The following is a 23,471-nucleotide window of genomic DNA, read 5'->3' as shown; positions in this document are numbered from 1 at the left end:
TCAAATTAAAGAATTTGGTCTGGCCCCTTGTCCATCTCTAGGGAATAGCCCCATAGCCCAGGCCCTCATGGGCTCTAGGATGTGCCCTGAAGTAAAACAGAGAAGCTGCAGCACCTGCTCTCTGGTAGCCCACAGCATACTAGGAATACAACTATAGAATAGCTCATTACAGCCATACTCTTTGACCTTTGACCCCTGGAGTGGGCAGGCCATTCCCCAGACCTGCTCTAAGAAGCCTCTCCTGGGCACAGGTCAGCCTGCACATACCCGGCAGCTTTCTCAGAGCTCCTTCTGACCAGGAACCTGTCGCCAGCTTCTGTCCACCTGGTCCCAGTTGACCCTCTGAAGCCACATACTCCCCTGGGGAAGCTCTGCCACCTCACGTGTTTGGCTCTGCCAGAGTATGGCACATATTTCTTGTTACAGAAGGATTGCGTATGGCCACCAGGGCACACCACCAGATCTCATGCTTCACTTCCCTCTTTGACCAGCCCAAAAAACGTAATCTTCCCAAGCTTTGTACCTTTCTGGACCCTCCCTTTGAATCCTCATCTGAGAAATACATCCATGTCATCCCTGGGTTGTGGAGTTGTAGTGATTAACTTACAAAACTGCTTGCAGTTCCACCCCCATCATGTTACTTCTGAAGTCACTTGCTGTGCTTTCTCGTTGCCTGGACTGCCCTGCCCTTCCACGTTGCCTGCTGAGACATTCAAGACCTAGGCCCTTTATTGTATATTTAAAACAACTGAAAGAGTGTAATTGGAATGTTTGTAACACAAAGAAATAATAGGCACCTGTCCAGTACTTACCATGTTCCTCGAATCTACAAGCAGTCGTCAGGAAATTGCTGATAAACATTTTTATGACTCTCAACCATGAGAGTCCCTCTGAAGGACTGGTTCCCCTGGAAGATGCCACAGATGTGACAAACTTGTTCCAGATTAGGTTATAAAAAACCTCCCACACTATATCCCTGGCACCTATCAAGAAAGGTGAGTCAGCCCACCCAGACTGCCCTAGAACCCTAAGCTGGACAGAAACAAAGGCCTGGGGTGGAAGGAGGAGGCCGCTCTTGCCTTTTTGGTTTTGCACACACTGGGGCCTTCTTCCTGGAATGTCCCATCATACCTGCAACTGGCTGGCAATCTCCCTCTCACCCTTCAAGCATAAATGTCAGGCCGGCACAAATGGCTCTTCCCATACTTCCCTCTGTGCACCCATCCCATTTGGAGCCCACAGTTTTCATAGCAGCCTTTACCTCTATGGCACACACCTTGTTTGAGGCCCCTTTATGGGTGCCCCTGCACCTAGTACAGAACTTTTTTGCTAAACAAATGCATAAGGCTTCCTGGAGAGGGATTTAGAAGAAAGCGGAAGCCTTCTTCACCCAAGAATGGTAGTAGCCACCTGGGGCACTAAGAGACTCAAGTCTAGGCCTTACTCTTCTCCTTTTCTCTGTAAAATGGGAGTTGAAGTTCCTGTTCTTTCCCACTTGCAATTCGAGAAAGACCAATAATTCATTTAGTTAGCGAGTATTAAACCAGTGTTGGGCTAGTCTCAAGAGTCCTCAGAAAATAGGACACCTAGCACCTGCTCCCATGGAATACAGTCAGATTGGGGGCACACCCTCTCCCCCAGATACAAGGGCACAGGTAGATGAAACACCTTACACTGCCTGTCTCTGAGCCTCCGTGTCCTGTGTAAAATGGAGATAACACCTACTTACCAGATTATTAGGAGGATGGAAGAGTTACTGTAAAATGCAAAAGCTAATGGTAACTGCCATTGCTGCTGCTATGACTACCATTATTTTTACTCTTATTGGTATCCTACTCCTTGCCACTTAAAAATTGCTTTCATCACCATTAACTTGTTTGATCTGCATGTGGGGCTGACACAGCATATGTGACTGTTCCCATTTTATAGAGGAAGAAACTGAGGCTCGAAAGGAATAAGTGTTTTATTCAAAGTCAGTCAGCTGGTAAGAGACAGAGGCGAGACTCCATGCTGGATCCTGTAACTCCTGCCCTCTCCACTATACCACCCTGTAGATGAATGCATGCCAGAGAATACAGGCCTGCAAGTTAATGGCTAGATGTGGTGTGGTGGAGTGAATCAAAAAGGGCTGTTTCAGGTGAGTTTTCAGATGGTCCAGTAGTGACAAGCATGGCCAGGAGAAAGCAGAACACAAGCCAGGTGGGCACTGGTACTATGTGCTGGGAGGCAGAGCAGCCTGGCTGGAGCTCGTGGCGATGGGACTAGGCAGGCAAGGGATCCAGGCTGCCTGTGTAGAGGGCCCTGATACCATCTCTAGCCCAAGAGCAGTGACCAGGAGAGGGTCAGGGGACAGGGGCTCCTGAGGCCATGTGCTGAATGGCTGAGCAGGCCAGATTAGAAGACTACAGAGAACGTTTTCCAGGGAGTCAGGGTACGAGGAGGTACTGTGGCAGCAGAGAGCCAGAGGAGGAGAGCTGACCTTTCTCCAAGCTCCCGTAGTAAAACGCAGGCTCACGCTCAGCCAGAGCTGAGGGTAAAGCCCAGGGTCTTTGTTTCTTCCCCCTGTAAACTTAAGCAGGTTACCTAACTTCTTCCTCACCTATAAAATGGAAATCAAGTCCCCTGCTCTGCTTACCTCACAAGGCTGAAATGAAATTATGTCTACAGAAGTTCTTTATACACAATGAAGTGTTACAGAGTCGGTTGTAAATACGTTTGCTGGCCACAATTTGAGCAACAACACCTATGGCCACATCCCACATGGGCCCATCCAGGTCTCTGTCCCAGCCTTTATTCTGGCCTGACGGGATCCTCAAGGCCCATAGCCTTGGTTCTCAGCCACCCTGCCAACCACACACACTGGGGCCCGCCTTCTCCAGTCCTTCCTAGCCACCACCATTTTTCATTCTGTCGGACTGCATCTGCTTGGCTGTTTTTCTCTTCAGATATTATTAGAAATATCCAGAGTTGTAATTGTTTAATAGTTGGCATTTCGCCTGCTTCACAGAGGACGCACATGAAGCCCACCCCAGACTCATGCCCTAGGTCGGGCAGAATTGACCAGGGACAGCTGTGCAGTGAAGTCTGCATGGCATTATAAAGAGCTCTCTCCCAGGTGCATTCTTAGAAAAGAAGGGGGGAATGGTGGCCCCAGGCATAATTTAATTCCTCATTCTCCGTGGTGTTTTTGTACTGCACAGCCCAGCAGTGTGCAGCTCTCTGCGGGCTGGGATGCTACCTTAAAAGAAAAGGCAGGATCAGAACCCCAGGTACATGATACCCTGGGGAACCCACGTAGGGGGATGCCTGGGTATATCTGTTTCCCCAAATACCCCATGAAGCTTGAACTGAGTTCATACTCAACTTGTTTCCAACCTAGACTCTTAATTTAGTCAACTTTTAGAAGAATGTGGCTCCTTTCAGGTCACCGCTCTCATCCCTGCCCTAACACACATACACACATGTCCATACATAGTATTCACAAGTCTAGCCTTTGCCATTTTAATATCTACACTTCCTCAGATACCCACACTCTCAACTCCCTGTTTCTGTAGGATACCAGGGACTCCCCGCTTAGCCAAGCTTGCACTTTTCTCTCTTCATCCCCAGCATTCAGGTACCTATGAGGTCTGTGGGTTCCCCTTATGGCCAACCTTTCCAGAGATCCTGGGCCAGTTAGTTGGATTCTTACCCAGGAGAGAGGTTGTACTGAGCTTTTTCTCAGGCCTCTTTCAAGATTCTCAGGGGGCATTTTCTGGGCAAGCAGAAGTGGCAAGTCTGATGTCCGTGAATTTGCACAGCTTCCATCTGTTTCTGCTGAGGCCTGAAGTAGAGAGAAAGTCGTATTTTAGGTAGGAACATTAGAGATCGAGATGAGAAAGACCACTGGCTTGAGGTGGAGCTCCTAAAATAGTATTCCAGATCTTCACAGTCTGATCCCACCCCAACACTCCTCATGATCATTCCTGTCTCTCCACCTCTGACATACTGGCCACCTCTTCAAATCCTGCCCATCCTCCATGATCCGTCACCAGTCCTGCCTCTTCCGGAGAACCTTCCCAGACCTCTGCAGTCACTTCTTTGAAACCCAGCCACACAGTATAGTAGTTAGGATCTTGGCAACTCAAGACTGGCAGACACATCCCAAACACTGTCAAATCTTTCTCGATTGACTAGTGTTCCAGGCCTTGTTCTCTGACATCTATTCCTTGGCTAATTTTCCCTTGACACCCTGGGAAGCAGATCAGACGTGCTGTTCCGTTTGCAGACTGACCTTGACATTACACAGTGCTCTGTCTCTTTCCTGCTCCTGACTGCCGTGTTTCCATTAATGCAACCAAAATTCATACTTTTTTGAGCAGCCATATGTTACTTTAAAAAAAAAAAGAAGAAGAAGAAGAAGAAGACAGGTTTAGAGAGAGAAGCAACTCTGCCATCTACTAGTTGTGTGACTTGGGCAAGTCTCTATCTGTTGCCTCGGTTTCGTGTTCAGTATAATGGAGTTGAGAATACTACTTTCCTCTCCGGGTATTTGTGTGGGTCTTGAATAGATACATTATTGGTGAATTTTCACATTGTGCTTAGCATAGAGCATGTTCAGTGCATGATTCTTCTTGCAGTTCTGCCTCACTCCACCTCCACTTGTATACTTGAGCAATGTTTCTGAGCCTGATTCTCCTACTCCACAATTAAGTGCTTAGTTTTCTCAGATTGAATGCATAGCCCTTGATTACATACTCCCTCTTGAAGAGGAGGTCAGGTCTTACTCTAGCAGAGTTGAGCCTCCAAGGAACCTGGTATCTATCTGTCCCACTCCCCATGCTCCCCACTCGCTCCGCCACTGGAGGCTATGGTTAGCATCTCTGGTAACCAGGTGGCTTATTCCCTTCCATGCCCCGAGCTCCACATTGCCTTTGATTGGCTTCCAGAAAATGCATTTGGCTGTGTTTCCACTTTCTGACCCAGACAGTGGACCAGACCTTAGTTTCCCCAGATAGGAAAGGGTCCAGGGCTCACATCCCACATCCCCAAGGGCCTGCCATGGGCTTCTGCCTCTTGCATTTGCATAGGAGGCGGCCCATAGTCCCACTAGCGATGAGTAGATGAGTAACCAGTGAGAGCTGAAGTTCCTCTCAAATTCTCCTTCACCAGTCCCCCACCCCCTTCACCTCCATTCACCATCCACCCGCCTTTCAGTTTCCCTAGCAACACTGAGTGCTCATCCTGGAAAACTTTATCCGAAATCTGCTCTGGGCAGGTTTCCAAATCCATGCTAACCTGATTAGGTGTCTCTAGGGGCCTCGCCAGCTAATCAGATTAGGCAGCACTAATGGTAGTGAGGACTTTGAGTGGGCGCAGAGCAGTAAAACATATTGTATACTTAGTGATAATTATCCTGCCTTTTGTGTCATTGATTTATCTGCCTCCCTCCCCGTCCCCCGTCTTGTGTGTTTGACCATAGCGATCCGGAGGAAGGAGAATGGCTGGTACGATGAAGAACACCCTCTGGTCTTCCTCTTTTTGGGATCATCTGGAATAGGTAATTGGGAGCAGATCATCTAGTGGGGACGGAGAGCTAGGGTAGTGCCTGGCCCAAGCCTGACAGCCCCAGCTGCTGCGGGCCAGGGTCAGCAGGTCCACCTCTAGGTCAATTTCCATCTCTGAAAACAACAGCCTCCAGATTACAGAGCCACCAAGAAAGAGGACTCTGTTACCATCTGTCATGTTATGAAGAGTTGGAATTATGCCCCTCCCTCTGGAAGTTGTGGTGGTGAGACTGATTCATCTGGAAGACCAGGCCCTTCAGGGCCCATTAACCTGGTCCAGCCACTCTGCATCCGCAGAGCCTCCCCTTCGGGAATAGTTGAACCACCTCCTCTGCCCAGCACACCAACCATGTTCAGTGCAGCCTAGCTGTAAATGCTAAAGAAGGCCCCTAATGACCACTGCGGTGCCAGATGCATAGCAAAATTAGTTGCAGTAAGATGGGTTGAGTATTTTTCTAGCCAGTTGGGCTGGATTATCTGAGGCATTCTTACCCCCTCATTCTCTGCCCTGACAGAACCCCCCCATTCCTTCACTACCACCTCCCACAATGGTCCTGATGGGAAATTTCATGGTTTAGTTTCCTTCTCTTCCCCTCCCAACATCTTCATGGGCCTCTCCCTCAGATGTAGGCCCCTAAAAGGATACCACCACCTGACCATGATGCTCCAGAACTTGACTTTTATACTAGTCAGGGATTTCCAAAGGTTACCATCCACCAAGTGGCCCTTCAGAGCCCCCGCTTCAGTACTATCGTTCCTTCTCTGTGTTACAAAGAAGGACCGTGAAGCCACAATGAGAGGTACTCTTCAGCCCCTCCCACCCTCTATCTGGCATGTGGTTCCAGGGCCTGGCTAAATGGCAGGACTGTGGGTATTGAGAGGGATGCAGGGCAGTGAGCCAGGAGGCCTGGGTACTCCTAGGAGAGGTGAGGTTTGTACTAGGCTTTAAAAAGCAAGTTGGTTCTGGATTATAAAGTCAGCCTGTCACTCTTAGGATGGTGCTACAGAGAAAAGGCCTCAGTCCCCGTCCCAGAAAAATTAAGATGCAGTACAGATTTTGATTTTGGTCCCAGCTTCACCATTAACTCCCCAGGTGACTGTGGGAGAGTCATTGATCCTTTCTGTGCCTCAACATTCTCATCCATAGAATATATTCTTTCTAGTATCCATGCATTTCTAGTATTCTTTCATTCCAGCGGTTAGTCACCTGGTTGTAACCCAACACCTCTCCTTTCTTACTAGGAAAAACAGAGCTGGCCAAGCAGACAGCCAAATACATGCACAAAGATGCTAAAAAGGTAAGGACTGGGACCTAGGTCTGATCTACAGATCGTGGAGACCTCACCGCTCCTGCTATCCCAAAAAATCTGACCCTCTGAATTCAACAATAGGCAATCAAAAAGATGGGCCCTGACCCAGGAAGCAGACCTCAGCTCTGGCCCCAACTTGGCCACCAGTTGCTCCAGAGATTTGGGCAAGTTATCCCACCTCTTTATGTCTCAGTTTCTTCATCTGTAAAATAGGAATAATAATCCTTGCCCTGCCTGACTCTTGAGGAAACAAAATGAGATCCGCCATACAACATTTTCAGGCATCTATGCCATGCCAGGTGTTGAACTAGATGCTGCTAATACAGCATTTATTAAGATACTCCCCCTGCTCCAAGGAGCTCAGGTTGGAGAGGCAAACATCTTTACAAAGACACCATTACTGTTCAGTGCAGTCATGGCTGTGCTAATGGGAGTCTTGGGGGCTGTAGGAGAAAACAAATAGGAATAAGAGGATGCCTTGTTGCCTCTCACTATCCTGCATGAGCTTTTAAACATGGTTTCTTATGTCTTGAGCCTGGGGTGCTTATAGTCCCCCTTCCTCTGTGGCTCAGAGCCCTGGATTCTCCACAGGAGAGGGCCATCCCCATCCCCTGTTTGTTCACACTCAGGCTTTCCAAGGCCTGCTCAGTTTAACTTTTTAGGGAGGCAGGAAATGCTTTTGTGCAGAGACAGCAATCCTCGGAGAGAGTGCAAAAACATTTCACTGAAAGCCAAACATTCTTCTACCAGCCTTCCCAGCATCCAGGGCAGGAGGTCGCCCGAGACCCCAGATGCTCTTGCTCTTGCCTTTCTAAGGAAAGCCTCCCTGGCCAAGGCAATGAGGAGTTGCTTAGGCCTCTGCCAGCCAAGTGGCCCCAGCAGCAGAGTCTTGGACTCCTGTTCTCTTTCTGGCCTGCCTGCCCCACTGGTAGCCACAGAAACAAGGTAGTTCAGATTATGTCCTCCTGAGCCCCCTTCTGCTTCATAAATGGCTGAAGGCTCTTAAACCCCCAGCTCTGCCAGTAGCTGTGCTCTGCCTCCACCAAACCTGGAGCAGACCCACTTGACAAGCAGGCAAGCAAGAAGCAGCGCGTAGCATGCTAATGCGCTCCAACTGAAATAGCATTTTTAAGTCAATTCATCAGGTTGGCAGCGATTGAAACAATTAGCACTCTGGAAAGGGCCATAAACTAGCAGGACTGTTAGGGAAGATGCAGTTACGGGCAGGAACCACCTGATTAGGGATGAAGAATTCTGAGTGGTTTAATTTTAATACTGTCAGAAAGGTTAATATTTAATTACAAATATAATCTCCTTATCCAAGCTGTCTTCATATGTCTTCATACATAGTGGAAGTAGAAGGAGAGTATGTACTGACTTGCTGGTGTAGAAAGGAGAAGGGGCTTGTTAAAAGACTAATAATGCAAGTAATTTTTTAGTTGGCACATGTGAATGGGAGACAGATTTACCCCAGTGCAGGATGACGTTGGCGTGCTTCAGTGCATGCCTCACTCAGAAGGAAGTAACACCGTCACCCTCGGAGGCAGCGCACTGTGGTGGGCGGAGCTCTGCAGCAACCACTCTTTACTTCAGGTTCCAGCCTTCTACTTTCTACTGGCCCTAGGCAGGTGAACTTTACCCCTTGAAGTTTCAGCTCTCTTGCCTCAAGGTGAAAGCCCTCCAATCCGTATCTTAGGTTATGGCGAGCATCAAGTGACGCCGCTGTGTGCTTATCACTTATGTCATCACATCATGGCGAGCACACAGCAAGTGCCTGTTCCTTGACTTGCATGTATTCATCACTTCCTGCTTACCACAGCAGCGCCCCATCTACTCTCCCATTTGATTATATGGGGAAGTTGGCATGGATGCTAAATTAGACCCACTTTTCAGATGAGAAAACTGAGGCCCTACACCATTCTTAGGCTTCCCCTGTTAGGGGAAGAAATAAAACCAGAATCAATCCAGTCTCTCAGCTCCTCACTGTGATACCGTTGTTCTCAGCTGCTCTAGGAAGCTAGATTGGAAACTTGCCAGTGTGTCCCCATTTCACATTGGGAGATGAGAGGCATGAGAAGCTCCATAAAAACAATCATGTATTTTATTTTTAAATCATAGGTGGTGCTTCTATGAAACTCCTACCTGTACTAGCCTTGTGGGTCAACTCATTACAGAATCTATGTTTAGCATAGATACTTTATAGCCACATGACAGGCATGTTTGAGACCTGCCTTCGAAATCCAAGAGAGCCCTGGACTTTAAGCTGTGTAACCAGTGTGCCTGGGGCCCAAAGAGCGATGTATGGAAAGCGCCATTCACAGAGCCCAGTGTGAAAGAGACTTTTACCAAACAGAAGCTCCCTTTAATTTGTATCCCAAGATGGCTGATGAAATGAAATGAGCACTGGCCCAGAGTTTGGTGACGTGAATTTTAGTTCTGGCTCTCTGATCCCTAGTTTCTTCATTTGTAAAGAGACACTGACACCTCCAGATCTTGCTGCTTCAGAAGGCATTCTTTGTACATTTACATGATTTCTTTATCAGATCTGTGAACTTATTTTTTTTCTCTCATTAGCCTGTGTAGTATTTCTTCCAAACTGAGTGGCTCTGTTAATTTTCATTACTAGAGCTAATAAGCCTTGAGAAGGAACCTTAATGGTATTCTGTGATATCATTATAAGGTAGGGTGGTGGAGCCCAAAAGACTTAGTTCTAGTAGCAGTATGATGAGGGATAAAGAGCAAGTATCTGAGTCCAGCTGCCTGGGTTCAAATCCCAACTGTACCCTGCTATGTGGAGTTGGCCAGGACCTCTGTTTACATCATCTTTCTCATCTGAAAAGTGGGCTCCATAATGGTGCCAGTCTCCCTGGATTGTTCAGAAGGTTAAATGAGATAGTGATGTAAAATGTTAAAACGCCATTCTTGGCATGTGGTAAGCAATCAGTACATGTTGAATGTTACTTTTATTGTTCTTGCCTCACTTTGTTGATAACCCCAAGCTAAGATCATGTGAAATCAAAATGATGATTCTGGCCAAGAAAATCAAGCCCAAAAACGTGCTCAAAATTACCTAGCAAATCATTAGAAGAACTAGGGTGAGAACCCAGGTCACTTGACATAAGTAAGCATGAAAGTCTATAGTCCATGTGTCGTCAGACATTCATTGGCATCTGGACACAAAGCTCAGAACTCTTCAGGTGAAGACTGTCAAGAGCCCAGCTGATTGGCAGAGGGGAAGCTATGAGGCAGTGTAGCATGATGGCTAAGAGCACAGACGTGGAGCCGGATTGCCAAGCGCGGGTGACCTTGAGCAAGTTACTTTAATCTATGACTTAGTTTTCTCATCTGTAAAGTGGAGGTGATAGTAGTGCTTGCCTCAGAGACTTGTACATGTTCTAAGCGCTTTATAGCTTGCTTAAAACAATGCCAGGCACATAGTAAATACCCAGTAAATGTCAGCTGTTATTAATCAGAGACCCATCTTGTGGCTTCTAGCCCATTGCTTCTCCCAGCTTCTCCATGGCCATCCTCCCACCCTTCCTGAAACCTGCAGATCTCTTGACTGAGCAGCCTAGGGACCCTCTGGAAATCCTTTCTGGCTCATGCCCCATGTGGCCTTAATAACTTCTCTAAGTCCTGTCCCACCTCTTGGATTAGATCCTTAGACCCCTGGTGAGGCAGGGAGAGGAGCCAAGAGCCTTGTGTAACACAGGACAAAACTGCAGCTCAGAAAGGGGAGGCAGCATGTCCAGGGCTTCACAGGCAGGCAGAACTAGGACTGGAACCTGAGCCCCCTGGCTCCCAGCCTAGGGTTCTTGCACCCTGTGTCTCAGCTGTAGAATGACAGGACAGAGAAAGAACTAAAAGTACATCACGGCGTGAATTTCTGACCAGTGGCCAAGCTAGAATATGGCCCTGGATTTCAGACATAGCTACCTCCCCGTGAGGGTCTTGGCACCCCCATCATCGCCGGCTCTCCGGTGAAGCAGGATTCGGTGAATGCCGTCTCTTAGACGCGGGCATGTGCCAGTAGGAGAGGAGCCCAGGGGACTGTGGAGAACTCTGGTCTGGTTGTGGCTAGACAGGGTACCTGTGGATGCCTTTACAGCTCCCTAATCAGGTCATGGTTCTTGAAAACCAGCAGGCACTCCGCCTGTGTTAACTCTTCAGATCACACACTGCAAGCTGTTCTCTTCCCCAGGGGCTAACCGTGGCCCTCACCCATGGGGCCATTTCTTCGGAAATCACCCCTACACCCTGTGGTGGAGAGAAAAGGGTGGTACCGCTATGTTATTGATTTTTTTTTTTTAATGAAATGAAGAAATGTAAATACATTTTAAAATAGATTCATTTTGAAGAAAAGTAAATCAGAGGGACATGGGCATCACACAGACTTTCAGAGTTGAGAGGCATTCTGGACCCATCTGAGTGTTTCTCTCCTCCTCACATCACAATCCATACTGATGGTGACTCACTTTGTCCATGTCTGCACCATCCGATGGGGTGCTCCTTAAGGACAGAGACCAAGACTTGTTCCCTCTTGTAACTCTGGTGTCCAGCACACACAGGATGCCCTCAGGAAACGTGGACGAGTGGGTGGATAATGCGGTAATCAGAACAGGAGAGGCCTCCCTGAAAGAAGACACCCCAAGTCAGATTAGAAGGTCAGGTATATGATTTGGGTCTTTTAAGGAAGAGAATGAGGGACTCGTAGGAAATGAGTACACAGAAAAGGAGACAGGAAGCCAGAAAAAACATCCCTTGAGCGTGAGATAGAAGATCTTGTGTTGGTGTGATGTGAAGGCCTTGGGGATAGTTGAGGTGCTTTCCTCCCTAACCCTTCTCTTCACTTTCTGGCCTCCAAACGGACTTAGTGCTTGCTTGTTTCCACACAGGGCTTCATCAGGCTGGACATGTCCGAGTTCCAGGAGCGACACGAGGTGAGTGATGACAGTCTTTGAATGAAGCATGGTTTGGAGGGCTTGTCAGCATGACTGCCTGGGTCTTAACATTTGGGCCTTTGGGCCTCAGATAATTCCAGCAGCCTTGGGATTTGTCATTGGGAGCACAGGTGTGCAGCAGGGTCACTGATTTGTTTCACATAGGATTTGCTCTGAAGAATAAACAGAGAGAAGATCTATCTGCCACACCAGGAGACGGACAGCCAATCGTCTCTGTTGAGATAGGCAACCTTAATAGTATATAAAGTCATTTTCCCATGCACACTCCATGTTGGAAACTAAAAGCACAGAAAGGCCTTCCTAGCATGTTTCCTTCCTTCTACCAGGTGGCCAAGTTTATCGGGTCCCCACCAGGCTACGTTGGCCATGAGGAGGGTGGTCAGCTGACCAAGAAGTTGAAGCAGTGCCCCAATGCCGTGGTGCTCTTTGATGAAGTAGACAAAGCCCATCCAGATGTGCTCACCATCATGCTGCAGCTGTTTGATGAGGTGAGAGTCACCTTGGGCCAGGATGGAGCGGGAGGACACTGGAGATAAGGGGGACTGTGAACAGCAGAAAGCGAGGGCCCAGAGGCTAGCTGGTCATTCCTCGGCTTCCTGCTCCCGCATGTGTACGTTCATTCATCCAGCAGGTGCAGCTTAGCCCCTCTGCACTAGGGCCCATGTGGGGCACTCAAGGGAAGACCAGCTCTGCCTAAGAGTTGAAATTGCGTGGCTGCTCAGGCCACCTTCTAGAGAGACATGGTATGGCAGAGGTGCCATGAGAGACGTGAATTTTTAGTTCCAGCTCTGCTCCTGACTGGCTTTGTGACCTTGGCAAGTCACTGCCCATCTCTAGGCATCAGAGACCTCATGTGACAAACGAGGAGGCTGAATCAGAGAAGCCCCAAAAATCCTTCTGCCTCAGACAACTCTTGTTCCTCCCTGTGTGCCAAACATTGTCTCCTGCAGTTCTTTAAAATGCTAATATTGTTGCTGCTAATGGTGAGATGCTGATACCCTGGTTCATGGAGTCTTTCTCTTCTGAGAATCTGAGGGTTCTTACAGATGATCCAGTTCCCCTGCTGGTAGGGGTAAGTTCTAAATGGAGAGAAGAACTTAATTCTATCCAGTACTTTCTGTGTACTAGACCTGTACTAAAGACGTTACAGCCATTATCATAATCCTCATAAGGCAGGTAGAAAAATTCCTACCAGGCAAAGGAGAAATTGCTCATTTTTTACAGATGAAGAAACTGAGGTTCAGAGAGGTTATAAAAGACATACCTAAGGCCAGAGCTGCTGTGTAAAGAGCCAAGATTGGGCTACAGATATGTCTGATCCCAGAGCCCCAATTCTTCCCCCATACCACTGTTTACCTTGAGCCAGGCGAGGGATTGCTTACAATCATGGAAGAAGATGAATTCCACCTTTTCAGAGGCCCTGCTCCATCAAAGGAGCGTGAGGAGCCAAGGACTGAACCAGGGATGAGGCCCCTCTTCTCCCATGCAGGGACTGTATTAGCCAGCACCTGGCCATGAGTCCAGCTCACCTGTCTACCTAGCCTCCTGCAGCCCTGGGAAAATAGGAAGGTGGTTTGCTTCCCATGTCACAGGAGGCCACAGGGAGGGGACTCCTCCAGACCGAACAGCACATCAGGTACCAAGCCAGGAAGATCTAGATCCAGACCTCCTACCAGCTGCTCACTGCCTTCCCCACCTGGCCCAGCCTCCTTGCCCCTGCCCGTTTTGTTGTGTCTTCCTAGCCCTTCAGCTGCTCCCTGCCCTGAACCTCCTGCTGAGGAGAGACCAGTCCTTCAGAGGTCACACACTCAGTTACTCACATGTGTACGCTGAGGCCTCCACTCCATTCCAGCCTCTTGATGGGATTCAAGTGCACAGCTATGGCCAGACCCGAACGTGCCCTCTGGGAGCTCTCTGCCTGGTAGACAGGTGGAAAGGAGACATGGTAGTAGCTGGCATTTTGTGTGCCATTCACTGTCTTCAGAGGCTTATGTGTATCAATTTAACCCTTTCAACAACCCTCCAAAGCTAGCTATTATTATGGCCTCTGTTGAACAGATGTGGAAACTAAAGCAAGGTAAGATTAATTCATTCACCTATGGTCATGCAGCTGGGGGGAGAGAATCAAGGATTCAAACCCAGGCAGCCCAGTTCTAGATCCTGCAGCTTGAATGACCACCATGTAGCTAGGGCCAAAAGAGCGAGGTCCTTCTCAGTGAAGCACTGAAGGGACGGGACCATGCCACTCAGGGAGGGTGAGCATCGTGGCCTGTTTGATCTCTGGCCTCCCTAAGAGAGGCACCTCTGATGGCATTCTTGGCCCAAAAAGACAGAAGGCAACTGCTGACTGAAGTACAACTAGCCCTACATGAAAGCCCTGCCTCCCCCTCCTCCATCGCTTCACTCCACTGACTGCCTTTTAGGGATTGATAGGAATTCCTTCCTGCAGCTGTTGTCGCCCCTTCCCCCAGGCCCAGCCTACGATAGTTTCCAATGCTCTTGGTTCCATTGACCAAAGCTGCCATCCAGGTTTACTCGATTTAGGCTCTTTGAGGACGGGCCATTGTCATGTTCACTTGAACCATACCCAGAGCCCACAAAGTCAGGGGAAATGTTGTATTGACTAATTTAATTCAACAGTAGTTTAGCAAACCTTCAAAGAGTTAGTAAGTGCTAAGTGAACAGAGTGGAGGGGCTGGCAGTAGAAACCTAATGTGCAAAAGTACAGGGCATGAAACAGCCTGGCATGCTCAGGGAACTGCAGCTCGTCAGTACTGCTCAACTGCAGAGGGAAAACAAGAACGGAGTGGTAGAGAGAAGGTAGGTAAGGTAAACAGGGCCCAGTTAAAATGCCAGGCACAGAAGTTTGCATTTCTCTCGTAGAGAGTAAGGAGCCTTTGAAAGACTTTAAGCAAGAAAGAAACAGTCACATTTTCACTTTACAAAGATGCCATGGGCAGCTGTGTAAAGAATGGATGAGAAGAGAGAGAGTCATTAACAAGGAGACTGCTGGGGAGCCCAAGCTAGGGCTGGGGAGGCCATGGGCTGGAGAAACTACTAGAAGGTTGACTGAGGAGAGAGGGAGGAGCCAAGGGTGGGCTGTTGGCTACTTCCAGTTGGCCATCAGCTGAGGCGGCGAACACTGTGGAAAGCAGCAGATTGGAGAGGAAGGTGAGGCACTGAGGTGTGGAAATGTTGAAGGTGAGATGCCTGAGGGACATCCAGGTGGAGATGGCCAAGAGGCGGTTCATCAGTTTCATGGGTCAGGAGTGTAGGAAAGGTCTGACTGAAAATAGCAGTTCAGGAATCCTTCAGCCCAGAGGGGTTCATGGAAGCCACAGGAATAGATGAGGTCTCTAACCCAGGGAGTGTATAATGTGCAGAGAAAAGAGGGCTACACACAGAGCTTTGGGACTTATCAGGGAAGAGTCAAGACAGACTCGCCAGAGAGGTAGGAAGTAAACCAAGCCAGACACGGTGGGTCACACCTGTAATCCCAGCACTTTGGAAGGCTGAGGCGGGCAGATCACTTGAGCTCGGGGGTTCGAGACCAGCTTGGGCAACACGGCGAAACCTTGTCTCTACAAAAAATACAAAAATCAGCTGGGCATAGTAGCATGTGCCTGTAGTCCTCAGTACTCAGGAGGCTGAGGTGGGAGGATGGCTTGAGCCTCAGAGGCGGAAGTTGCAGTGAGCAGAGATTGCACCACTGTGCTCCAACCTGGGCAACAGAGCCAGACCCTGTCTCAAAAACAAAAAAGAGCAAACCAAAAGAATGTAGCTCATTCATTTATTCATGAGGCACTGTGTGGGGCAGGGACGCAGCCCTGTCCTCGGCGTGACCAATGAGTGCGGAGACAGGCAGCTAAAAATAGTTCAGTTCACTGTGGCCAGTGCTGCACTAGTGACAAATAGCAAGTGCTCACAGGAGTTGTAGGGGCACCTAATCCAGGCTGGAGGTGTGAGGGAAGCACCTCATCCCTACCCAGTCCAGTTCTCCCAAGCCTGGACCCAGAAAAGTAAGAACCCTTTTGCTCTCATCAGAGCACCAAGCAGGACTAATGCTGGCCATTTACAGGTGACCCCAGGGCAGAAGTCCCAGAAAGAGACTAGTCCCCAGAGAGCCCAGCACCCCCACTCCTCCCACCAAGGATTCATATGTGAGACAGTGGGAAAGCAGCCCCATAACCCAGGATGTGCACGCTCTGGAGGTGAGGCACAGACAGCTTCCTGTTTGAGACACATCTTTATTGCCAAGGAAACTGAGGAGAAGTAGACATGAGCACTGAAAGTCACCCTTTGGGTCAGTCGTGCACTGCACCTGCTCCCCTCACCCACCTGGGACCCATCCTCAGGCCCAGTTATGAGCAGAGCTTTGATCTCTTAGAATGAAATTGCTGCTGGGTTATTGCTCTGGCCAGTATAGCAGTGTGTGAAGCCAGTCCTTGGGGATGAGCTCTGCAAAGTGAGTGTGGAACACACACACTGTCATATGCACATGCTTGGACATGTCTCACACATACACACACACACACACACACACACACACACCTGGTCTCCAAAACTAGACCTACCCTCAGTGGATTCTGTTAGGTTAGAACCCATAAGCAGGGAGGTAAGAGTGAAAAGCTTCTGGTAAAAGCTCAAGGATATCCGCTTGCACTCTTGCTTCCCTTTTCCTGCCCCAAGGCAGGGACAACAGAGTGACCAGCTCCAGGACATGGATTACTAGGCTCCTTGTGAATAGACCCTTTGGGAATTAACTGTTTCTCAGAGGCCTGTGCCAAGGTCCAGTGGAAAGCAAGGCTGGAAAGCACACCCAGCGTGCAGTAAGCTAGCTCGGTTGATGCACAATCCTTTCTCCTTTGCTCCTAAGGGGCAAGACTGGGTTTACCATTATACTGGCTTTAGAAGCAAGGGCTGACCCTGAAGCTCGGGCAGGGCCCAGCATCCCTGGCTCAGGCAGGAACCAACAGGCTGAGATCAGTGATGTATATCCCCAGAGCCACAGTTTCTGGCTTGGAGGGAGCTATGCTTTCTCTGCTTCCCGGAAGAAATCTCAGGCAGATCTCCTCCCTAGCACCTGTCCCAGTTGCATCTCTCCAGTGAGGAGCAAAGGATACAAACTGAATTTAGCAGAATTCTGAGAAAATTCTGTCGAAGGAAAGAAAATAGCATGAGGCCTCATTCATCCAGCACCATTGGTATGACCTCTGTAGCCTGGTACAGAGGAAGGGCATGGGCTCTGAAGTCAGACAGTTCAAGTCTTGCCTCTACTGTATCCTAGCTGTGAAACCTCAAACAAGTTACTGATCCTCTCTGAGCCTCAGTTTCTTTGTAAGGGTCCTAACTGCACCTATCCAAGGGTGGATGTGAAGATTCCAGCCTTCAGCAAGCAGGTATCAAACACCTACTCTGTACTGGATGCTGTTCTGGGACACAGTGATGAACAAGACCCAGCCTCTGCCATCAAAGAGCCACTTTCCTACTAGAAGGAGTACGATTGTACACAAAAAGCACTAAGCAGAGCATCTGTGATGAAACTGGAAGTCCCTGTACGTGTTCGGTGTTGTCACTCTATTGCTTGCTGTCCAGGAGTCCCTGATCATTACTTTTGTTATGATATAAAGTGCTGTTGTACCGTCATGCCCTTGAGGTTCGCTGAGTGAGCAGGGCTCTGTACCCTTGAACTGATTGGTCCCAGAACGCTGTACTTTTATCATTCTTCTGTCTCTGCCCTTTACTGTTTGCTCCTTTTCTCCTCCTTTGGTGCATCTTTCTCCAGTATAGATGCCTCCTGTGTCCCTTCTAGAAAGAGTTGAACATTCCAAGGAAACTTCCCAAGGTGGTTAAAGAAGCAATCTCATTTTTTATCGCTGTTAGGCCAGATGGCAGCTCCAAAGATAAGAGATTGTCCTGTTTCAATTCATTATATATCACCTACTATAGTAATTTTAGCTCTGAACATTCGTACAGCTTGGTTTGCTAAGAATTTTTCACCAGATAACCACATCTGATCCTCACAGTAGCCGTGTAAAGTACCCTCCTCTGAATTTCTGCAGCATGCTGGGCTTCCCTTTATCGTCATACTTAACATATTGTGCTTGTTTCCTGAATCTCACTGCTTCACTATACTGGGAGCATGTTGAAGGCTCAGTGGGACCCCAGTACCCCACCACAGAGCCTGGCCCAGAGCGGGCCTCCAAAAAATGTGTTGGTTGCACAAATGGATGGCTAACTGTGACTGACTTCTGGATGCAGGGATAGTCGGGTGCCCTGAGAGATGCCAGAGAGCAAGTGCAGCCTCACGTGGAGGCACTCAGTAGGGAGGGCAGTTGCAGTGCAGGGTAGCGAGCACAGCAGCCAAGGTGCGAGTCCAGTGCTTGGAGAACCCAGAGGAGGAAGCAGCTGGCCACTGGGGCTGGAGGGAGACACAGGGCTCTCGGGAGGCCTCCTGAACTCTCAGGTGAGAACTGAGAGTGCTAAGGCCTGCCCAGGCACATAGCTCCCTGACTGTACATTCCCTTCCTTCCCTTCCCAGGGCCGGCTGACAGATGGAAAAGGGAAGACCATTGATTGCAAGGACGCCATCTTCATCATGACCTCCAATGTGGCCAGTGATGAGATCGCACAGCACGCACTGCAGCTGAGGCAGGAAGCTTTGGAGATGAGCCGTAACCGTATTGCCGAAAACCTAGGTATGGCGGCTGACCTGAGCAGTCTGGGCCAGTGACCAGGCCACCAGCCTATCTCCTGGGGAAGAATGGGATTGGGGCCCTGGGCCCAGGTGAAGGTTCTAGTGGGCAGCTCTGTCCCTAGCTGACACTGAGCAGACAGCAGGCACCATATCAAGTAGTGGGGGTTGAGACGAAAGAGACAGAGACCCCACTTCTTCAAGAAAGCCCCAAGTCTGTTGAGTGATAAGAGGGCTCAAGGCAGGAATGGACAGAGCTACACCAGGGTGGGGGGCCAGAAGCTGCCCAGGGTCTTAGGGGACTGAGGAGATGCACATACAACAGATAGAGATGCTTTGGTGCAAGAAGGGGACAGCAGATCGAAAACTCTATGGCAGTGGACACAGCCTTGTTCACCCAGGGCAGCTTCCTACGTAGGTGGACCTTGGAGAGTGCTGAAAAAAGGAGCACATCCGGCAGGAAGCTATGTCTGTCATCTTTTCCATTCAAGATCGAGCCCTGCAGCCCCCTTCTCCAAGTCAGGACTCAAGTCTTTTTTTTTTTTTTTTTTGAGACGGAGTCTCGCTCTGTCACCCGGGCTGGAGTGCAGTGGCCGGATCTCAGCTCACTGCAAGCTCCGCCTCCCGCGTTTACGCCATTCTCCTGCCTCAGCCTCCCCAGTAGCTGGGACTACAGGCGCCCGCCACCTCGCCCGGCTATTTTTTTTTGTATTTTTTTAGTAGAGACGGAGTTTCACCATGTTAGCCAGGATGGTCTCGATCTCTTGACCTCGTGATCCGCCCGTCTCGGCCTCCCAAAGTGCTGGGATTACAGGCTTAAGCCACCACGCCCGGCCAGGACTCAAGTCTTAATCCTGACGTTTCTTCTCCTCTCTCCTCTCCCTCCCTCCCTCACACAACTCCAACCCTGAGGAACCACAGGCTTCGTACACATGAGAGCTGGAAAGGCCTCAGAAAGTGCCTGGTCAGAGGAAGAGACCAGGCTGAAGCCCAGAGAGCCTTAGACCTTGACCAGGACCACACAGACGGGCGGGATCAGGGCTCTTTGCATGGGCAGGCCAAGGGGCAGGCACAGCCCCCAAAGTTCCCTGAGTGTGGGGAGTAAGCAGTTTATGATTCTGCCTCCACAGGGGATGTCCAGATAAGTGACAAGATCACCATCTCAAAGAACTTCAAGGAGAATGTGATTCGCCCTATCCTGAAAGTAAGAGGCCTTTCTTGGCACTTCCTGCTGGAGCCTAAAGTTTGGGGAGGGTGATCTTAGCCATCCTAAAGATCTGGAAGCCCCGTAATTTCCCCAGTCTTCCCCTGGTGTCTGGTAATTTCCCTAACCCCCTCTGGGTCACTGAGCTCATGCCACCCCTAACCTGGCCCTGCAGGCTCACTTTCGGAGGGATGAGTTTCTGGGACGGATCAATGAGATCGTCTACTTCCTCCCCTTCTGCCACTCGGAGCTCATCCAACTTGTCAACAAGGAACTAAACTTCTGGGCCAAGAGAGTAAGAGGGGACTGCCCATGGGTAGGGGCGGGATAGCCAGCCACTGGAAATCTGGAATGCTGGACTGGGGGCACCGCCACACACACAAAAGGTGGAGCACAGTGGTGTGGGGCCAGTGGCCCTGGCCTCAGGCCAGAGTGGCCAGAGATGGAAAGCAGTGGGCCACATGCAGGCACGCTTCCATCTGACCCATCTCAGGCCAAGCAAAGGCACAACATCACGCTGCTCTGGGACCGCGAGGTGGCAGACGTGCTGGTCGACGGCTACAATGTGCACTATGGTGCCCGCTCCATCAAACATGAGGTGAGCACAGGAGCCTGAGAAATGTAGGCAACTCCACACCTGCCTCCCCAGGGCCCCCCAGACCCAGTTCCTGAGCTCTCAGCCTGCCTCCCTATAGCTTGGTTGCTGGAATTATTCACACCCAGAGCGGATGCCCATTCAGAACCATAAACACATGATCACCAAATAAAACCCCTGCTGGAGGATAGGCAAGTATGAACCCCACTAGGACTGGGGAACTGGGCTGGGAGCCTCAGAAACTGAGCGCAGTCCTGTGAGCTAGCTGTTATGAGCCCCAGTTGGCAAATGAGAAAACTGGGGCTCAGGCTCAAAGGAGGTCTCTGAGTTGCCCTAGCAGTAAGTGATGGAGGCCAGCCTCCAGGCCGAGGGAGTGACCACTTCACCTCCCCGCCCACAGGTAGAGCGCCGTGTGGTGAACCAGCTGGCAGCAGCCTACGAGCAGGATCTGCTGCCAGGGGGCTGTACTCTGCGCATCACAGTGGAGGACTCAGACAAGCAGCTACTCAAGAGCCCAGAACTGCCCTCGCCCCAGACTGAGAAGCGCCTCCCCAAGCTGCGTCTGGAGATCGTCGACAAGGACAGCAAGACTCGCAAACTGGACATCCGGGCACCACTGCACCCTGAGAAGGTGTGCAACACCATCTAGCAGCCACCTGCCTGCTCCTATGTGCCCTCACCATCCAATAAAGGCCCCTTGGCTGTGGCATGGCGACTGACTTATCTTCCCCTCATACCTCTCCCGTCTCTACCCAGTCTCACACCTGCTTACCTCCTCATAGCCCGTGAAGACCCCTTCTCAGCTCCAAAACCTGAAGGAGGAATTTCGCCCAACTCTGGCCCCTTTGTTATGGACCCATAACCTGCTAACAAGCCTTCAGGAGAGGAGCTGCCTTTCCACCCCCTTCAAGGCAAGGAGGGATGGAGTTCCCTTATTTCCTTCAGAATGATCCCCATCCCCCATAGTCGCCGGACTTTCTCATGTACCCAGGAAGCTCAGAAGTATGGCAGCTAAGAAAACAGCTGGCTGGAAGAAGACAGGGACCAGACTGAACTGCCACCCTCTGCCAGTCCTCATGCAACTCAGTCCCCAGAACTTCTCCACTGGGAGTGGAGGAAGAGCTCAGAGGCCCAAGCAGAGATGGTTCTGCAGTTTAGTGTGTAGCCTCCTTGTTCCATACCCTAAAATTCTAAGGGGAAGGGACCTATAGAAGCTTGCCTGTTTCTGCTACTATATTATACCTCCTATTCCTCCCCACCCCATGTCTTGGGGTCAAGCCAGACCCATGTTTCTTCAGCCTTGGGGACGAGGCCAGTGTTGGGCACCTCCAGGAGGAGGCGTGACTGGTTCCTTACCCTCCTCTACTTGGACTGAGCAGTAGTCCTCCAGATAACCAAGGAAGCTCAGCTCTGTGGGGGCCTCCTTCAAAAGACTGACATGGCAGACATTAGGAAGCATAGGGAGAGAAATTATGGGTTTGGCCTCTGCATATGTGGCCATGGAGTCGGCCTCAGCCCTGTCTGTACTGCTCTTCTAGCTAAACGAGCCTGGAATAAACATGCAGTTTATTCAGTCTGCAGGGGGTCTGGACACCGTCCCCCAAGGACATTTCACAGACCAGCCAATGTTTCAAGCCCACCTTAGCCAGGCACAGCAAGGCCTGGTGCATCCTTGGGCACCATCTATAGTAGCCCACCTACCCCCACAGGCCCTTTGTGGAACCCTCAGGTAGTGTTAGCTAGTCTTTCAGGAAGCAGAGAATGGGGCCAGGAATCAAAGGTCCTTGGGTAATGGAAGCATGTCCTAACAGTATGGTGGGTGTGAGGCAGTCAGAATCCAGGGTGCGGGCTCCCGCAGATGCTTGGATCACTGTCTACCCCTCAGGGGCTGCTGCTCCCTACCTCAGTGACTGCTTTTCTTTCTCTTTTTTTTTTTTTTTTTTTGAGATGGAATCTCACTCTTGTCACCTAGGCTGGAGTGCAGTGGCTGAATCTCAGCTCACTGCAAGCTCCATCTCCCGGGTTCAAGCCATTCTCCTGCCTCAGCCTCCTGAGTAGGTGGGACTACAGGCGCGCGCCACCACCCCCGGCTAATTTTTTGTATTTTTAGTAGAGACGGAGTTTCACCATGTTGGCCAGGATGGTCTCGATATCCTGACCTTGTGATCCGCCCGCCTCGGCCTCCCAAAGTTCTGGGATTACAGGCGTGAGCCACCGCGCCCAGCCTGCTTTTCTTTTCTTTGTTTTTTTCCTTTTTGTTTTGAAGTAATTTTAGACTTACAGAAAGTTGCAGAAATAGTAGAAAATTCCCATGTACCTTTCATCTAGCTTCTTCCAATGATAACATCTTACAAAGCCATACGGTAGTTTATTAAAACCAGGAAATTGCTGGGTGTGGTGGCTCATGCCTGTAATTCCAGCACTTTGGGAGGCTGAGGTGGGCAGATCACCTGAGGTCGGGAGTTCGAGACCAGCCTGGCCAACATGGTGAAACCCTGTCTCTACTAAAAAAAAAAAATTAGCTGGGCCTGGTGGTGCGCTCCGGTAATTCCAGCTACTTGGGAGGCTGAGGCAGGAGAATCACCTGAGCCCAGGAGGCAGAGGTTGCAGTGAGCCGAAATCATGCCACTGCACTCCAGCTGGGGCGACAGAGTGAGACTCCGTCTCAAAAAAGAAAACCAGGAAGTTAACACTGATAAACTACTACTAACTAATCTACGGAGATTCAATCCAGTTGTCCCGATGATGTTCTTTTTCTGGTCCAGGGTCCCACATTGCATTTTGTTGTCGTGTTTCCTTCATCTCTGTCAGCCTGTGACAGTTTCTCCGTCTTTATCTTTCATGACCTTGACACTTTGGAAGAGTCCAGGCCAGTTATTTTATAGAATATTCCCCAATTTGAGTTTGTCTAATGTTTTTACATGATATGATTGAGGGTCTGCATTTTTGGCAAGACAACCACAGAGTGACATTGTGCCATTCTTAGTGCATCCTAGCAGAGAGTGGTGGTAACATTTTGTTTTTGTTTTTTTTTGTTGTTTTTTTTTTTTTTGAGACGGAGTCCCACTCTGTCACCCAGGCTGGAGTGCAGTGGCGTAATCTCGGCTCACTGCAAGCTCCGCCTCCCAGGTTCAAAGTGATTCTCCTGCCTCAGCATACTG

The 23,471-nt window shown here is 49.8% G+C and overlaps 1 protein-coding gene across 2 annotated transcripts in view; it reads left to right on the top strand.

The window, feature by feature from the left end:
- CLPB (caseinolytic mitochondrial matrix peptidase chaperone subunit B) overlaps positions 1 to 21,886 on the top strand; it is a 149,111-nt gene extending 127,225 nt beyond the window's left edge. For both annotated transcript variants that reach the window (XM_033204501.1, XM_033204500.1), the window contains 9 exons: positions 5,462 to 5,539; positions 6,789 to 6,844; positions 11,752 to 11,796; positions 12,144 to 12,305; positions 18,359 to 18,515; positions 19,642 to 19,715; positions 19,891 to 20,010; positions 20,209 to 20,313; positions 20,711 to 21,886. In XM_033204501.1, the coding sequence (XP_033060392.1) occupies positions 5,462 to 5,539; positions 6,789 to 6,844; positions 11,752 to 11,796; positions 12,144 to 12,305; positions 18,359 to 18,515; positions 19,642 to 19,715; positions 19,891 to 20,010; positions 20,209 to 20,313; positions 20,711 to 20,959 (1,046 nt within the window). In that variant the 3' untranslated portion in view covers positions 20,960 to 21,886. The remainder of the gene's footprint in view (positions 1 to 5,461; positions 5,540 to 6,788; positions 6,845 to 11,751; positions 11,797 to 12,143; positions 12,306 to 18,358; positions 18,516 to 19,641; positions 19,716 to 19,890; positions 20,011 to 20,208; positions 20,314 to 20,710) is intronic.
- The last annotated feature ends 1,585 nt before the right edge of the window (positions 21,887 to 23,471 follow it).

This window comes from Trachypithecus francoisi, unplaced genomic scaffold (genome assembly GCF_009764315.1).
Source record: "Trachypithecus francoisi isolate TF-2019V2 unplaced genomic scaffold, Tfra_2.0 Lachesis_group8, whole genome shotgun sequence".
Classification (NCBI taxonomy): domain Eukaryota; kingdom Metazoa; phylum Chordata; class Mammalia; order Primates; family Cercopithecidae; genus Trachypithecus; species Trachypithecus francoisi.
This window is presented reverse-complemented; position numbering and strand designations above follow the sequence as displayed.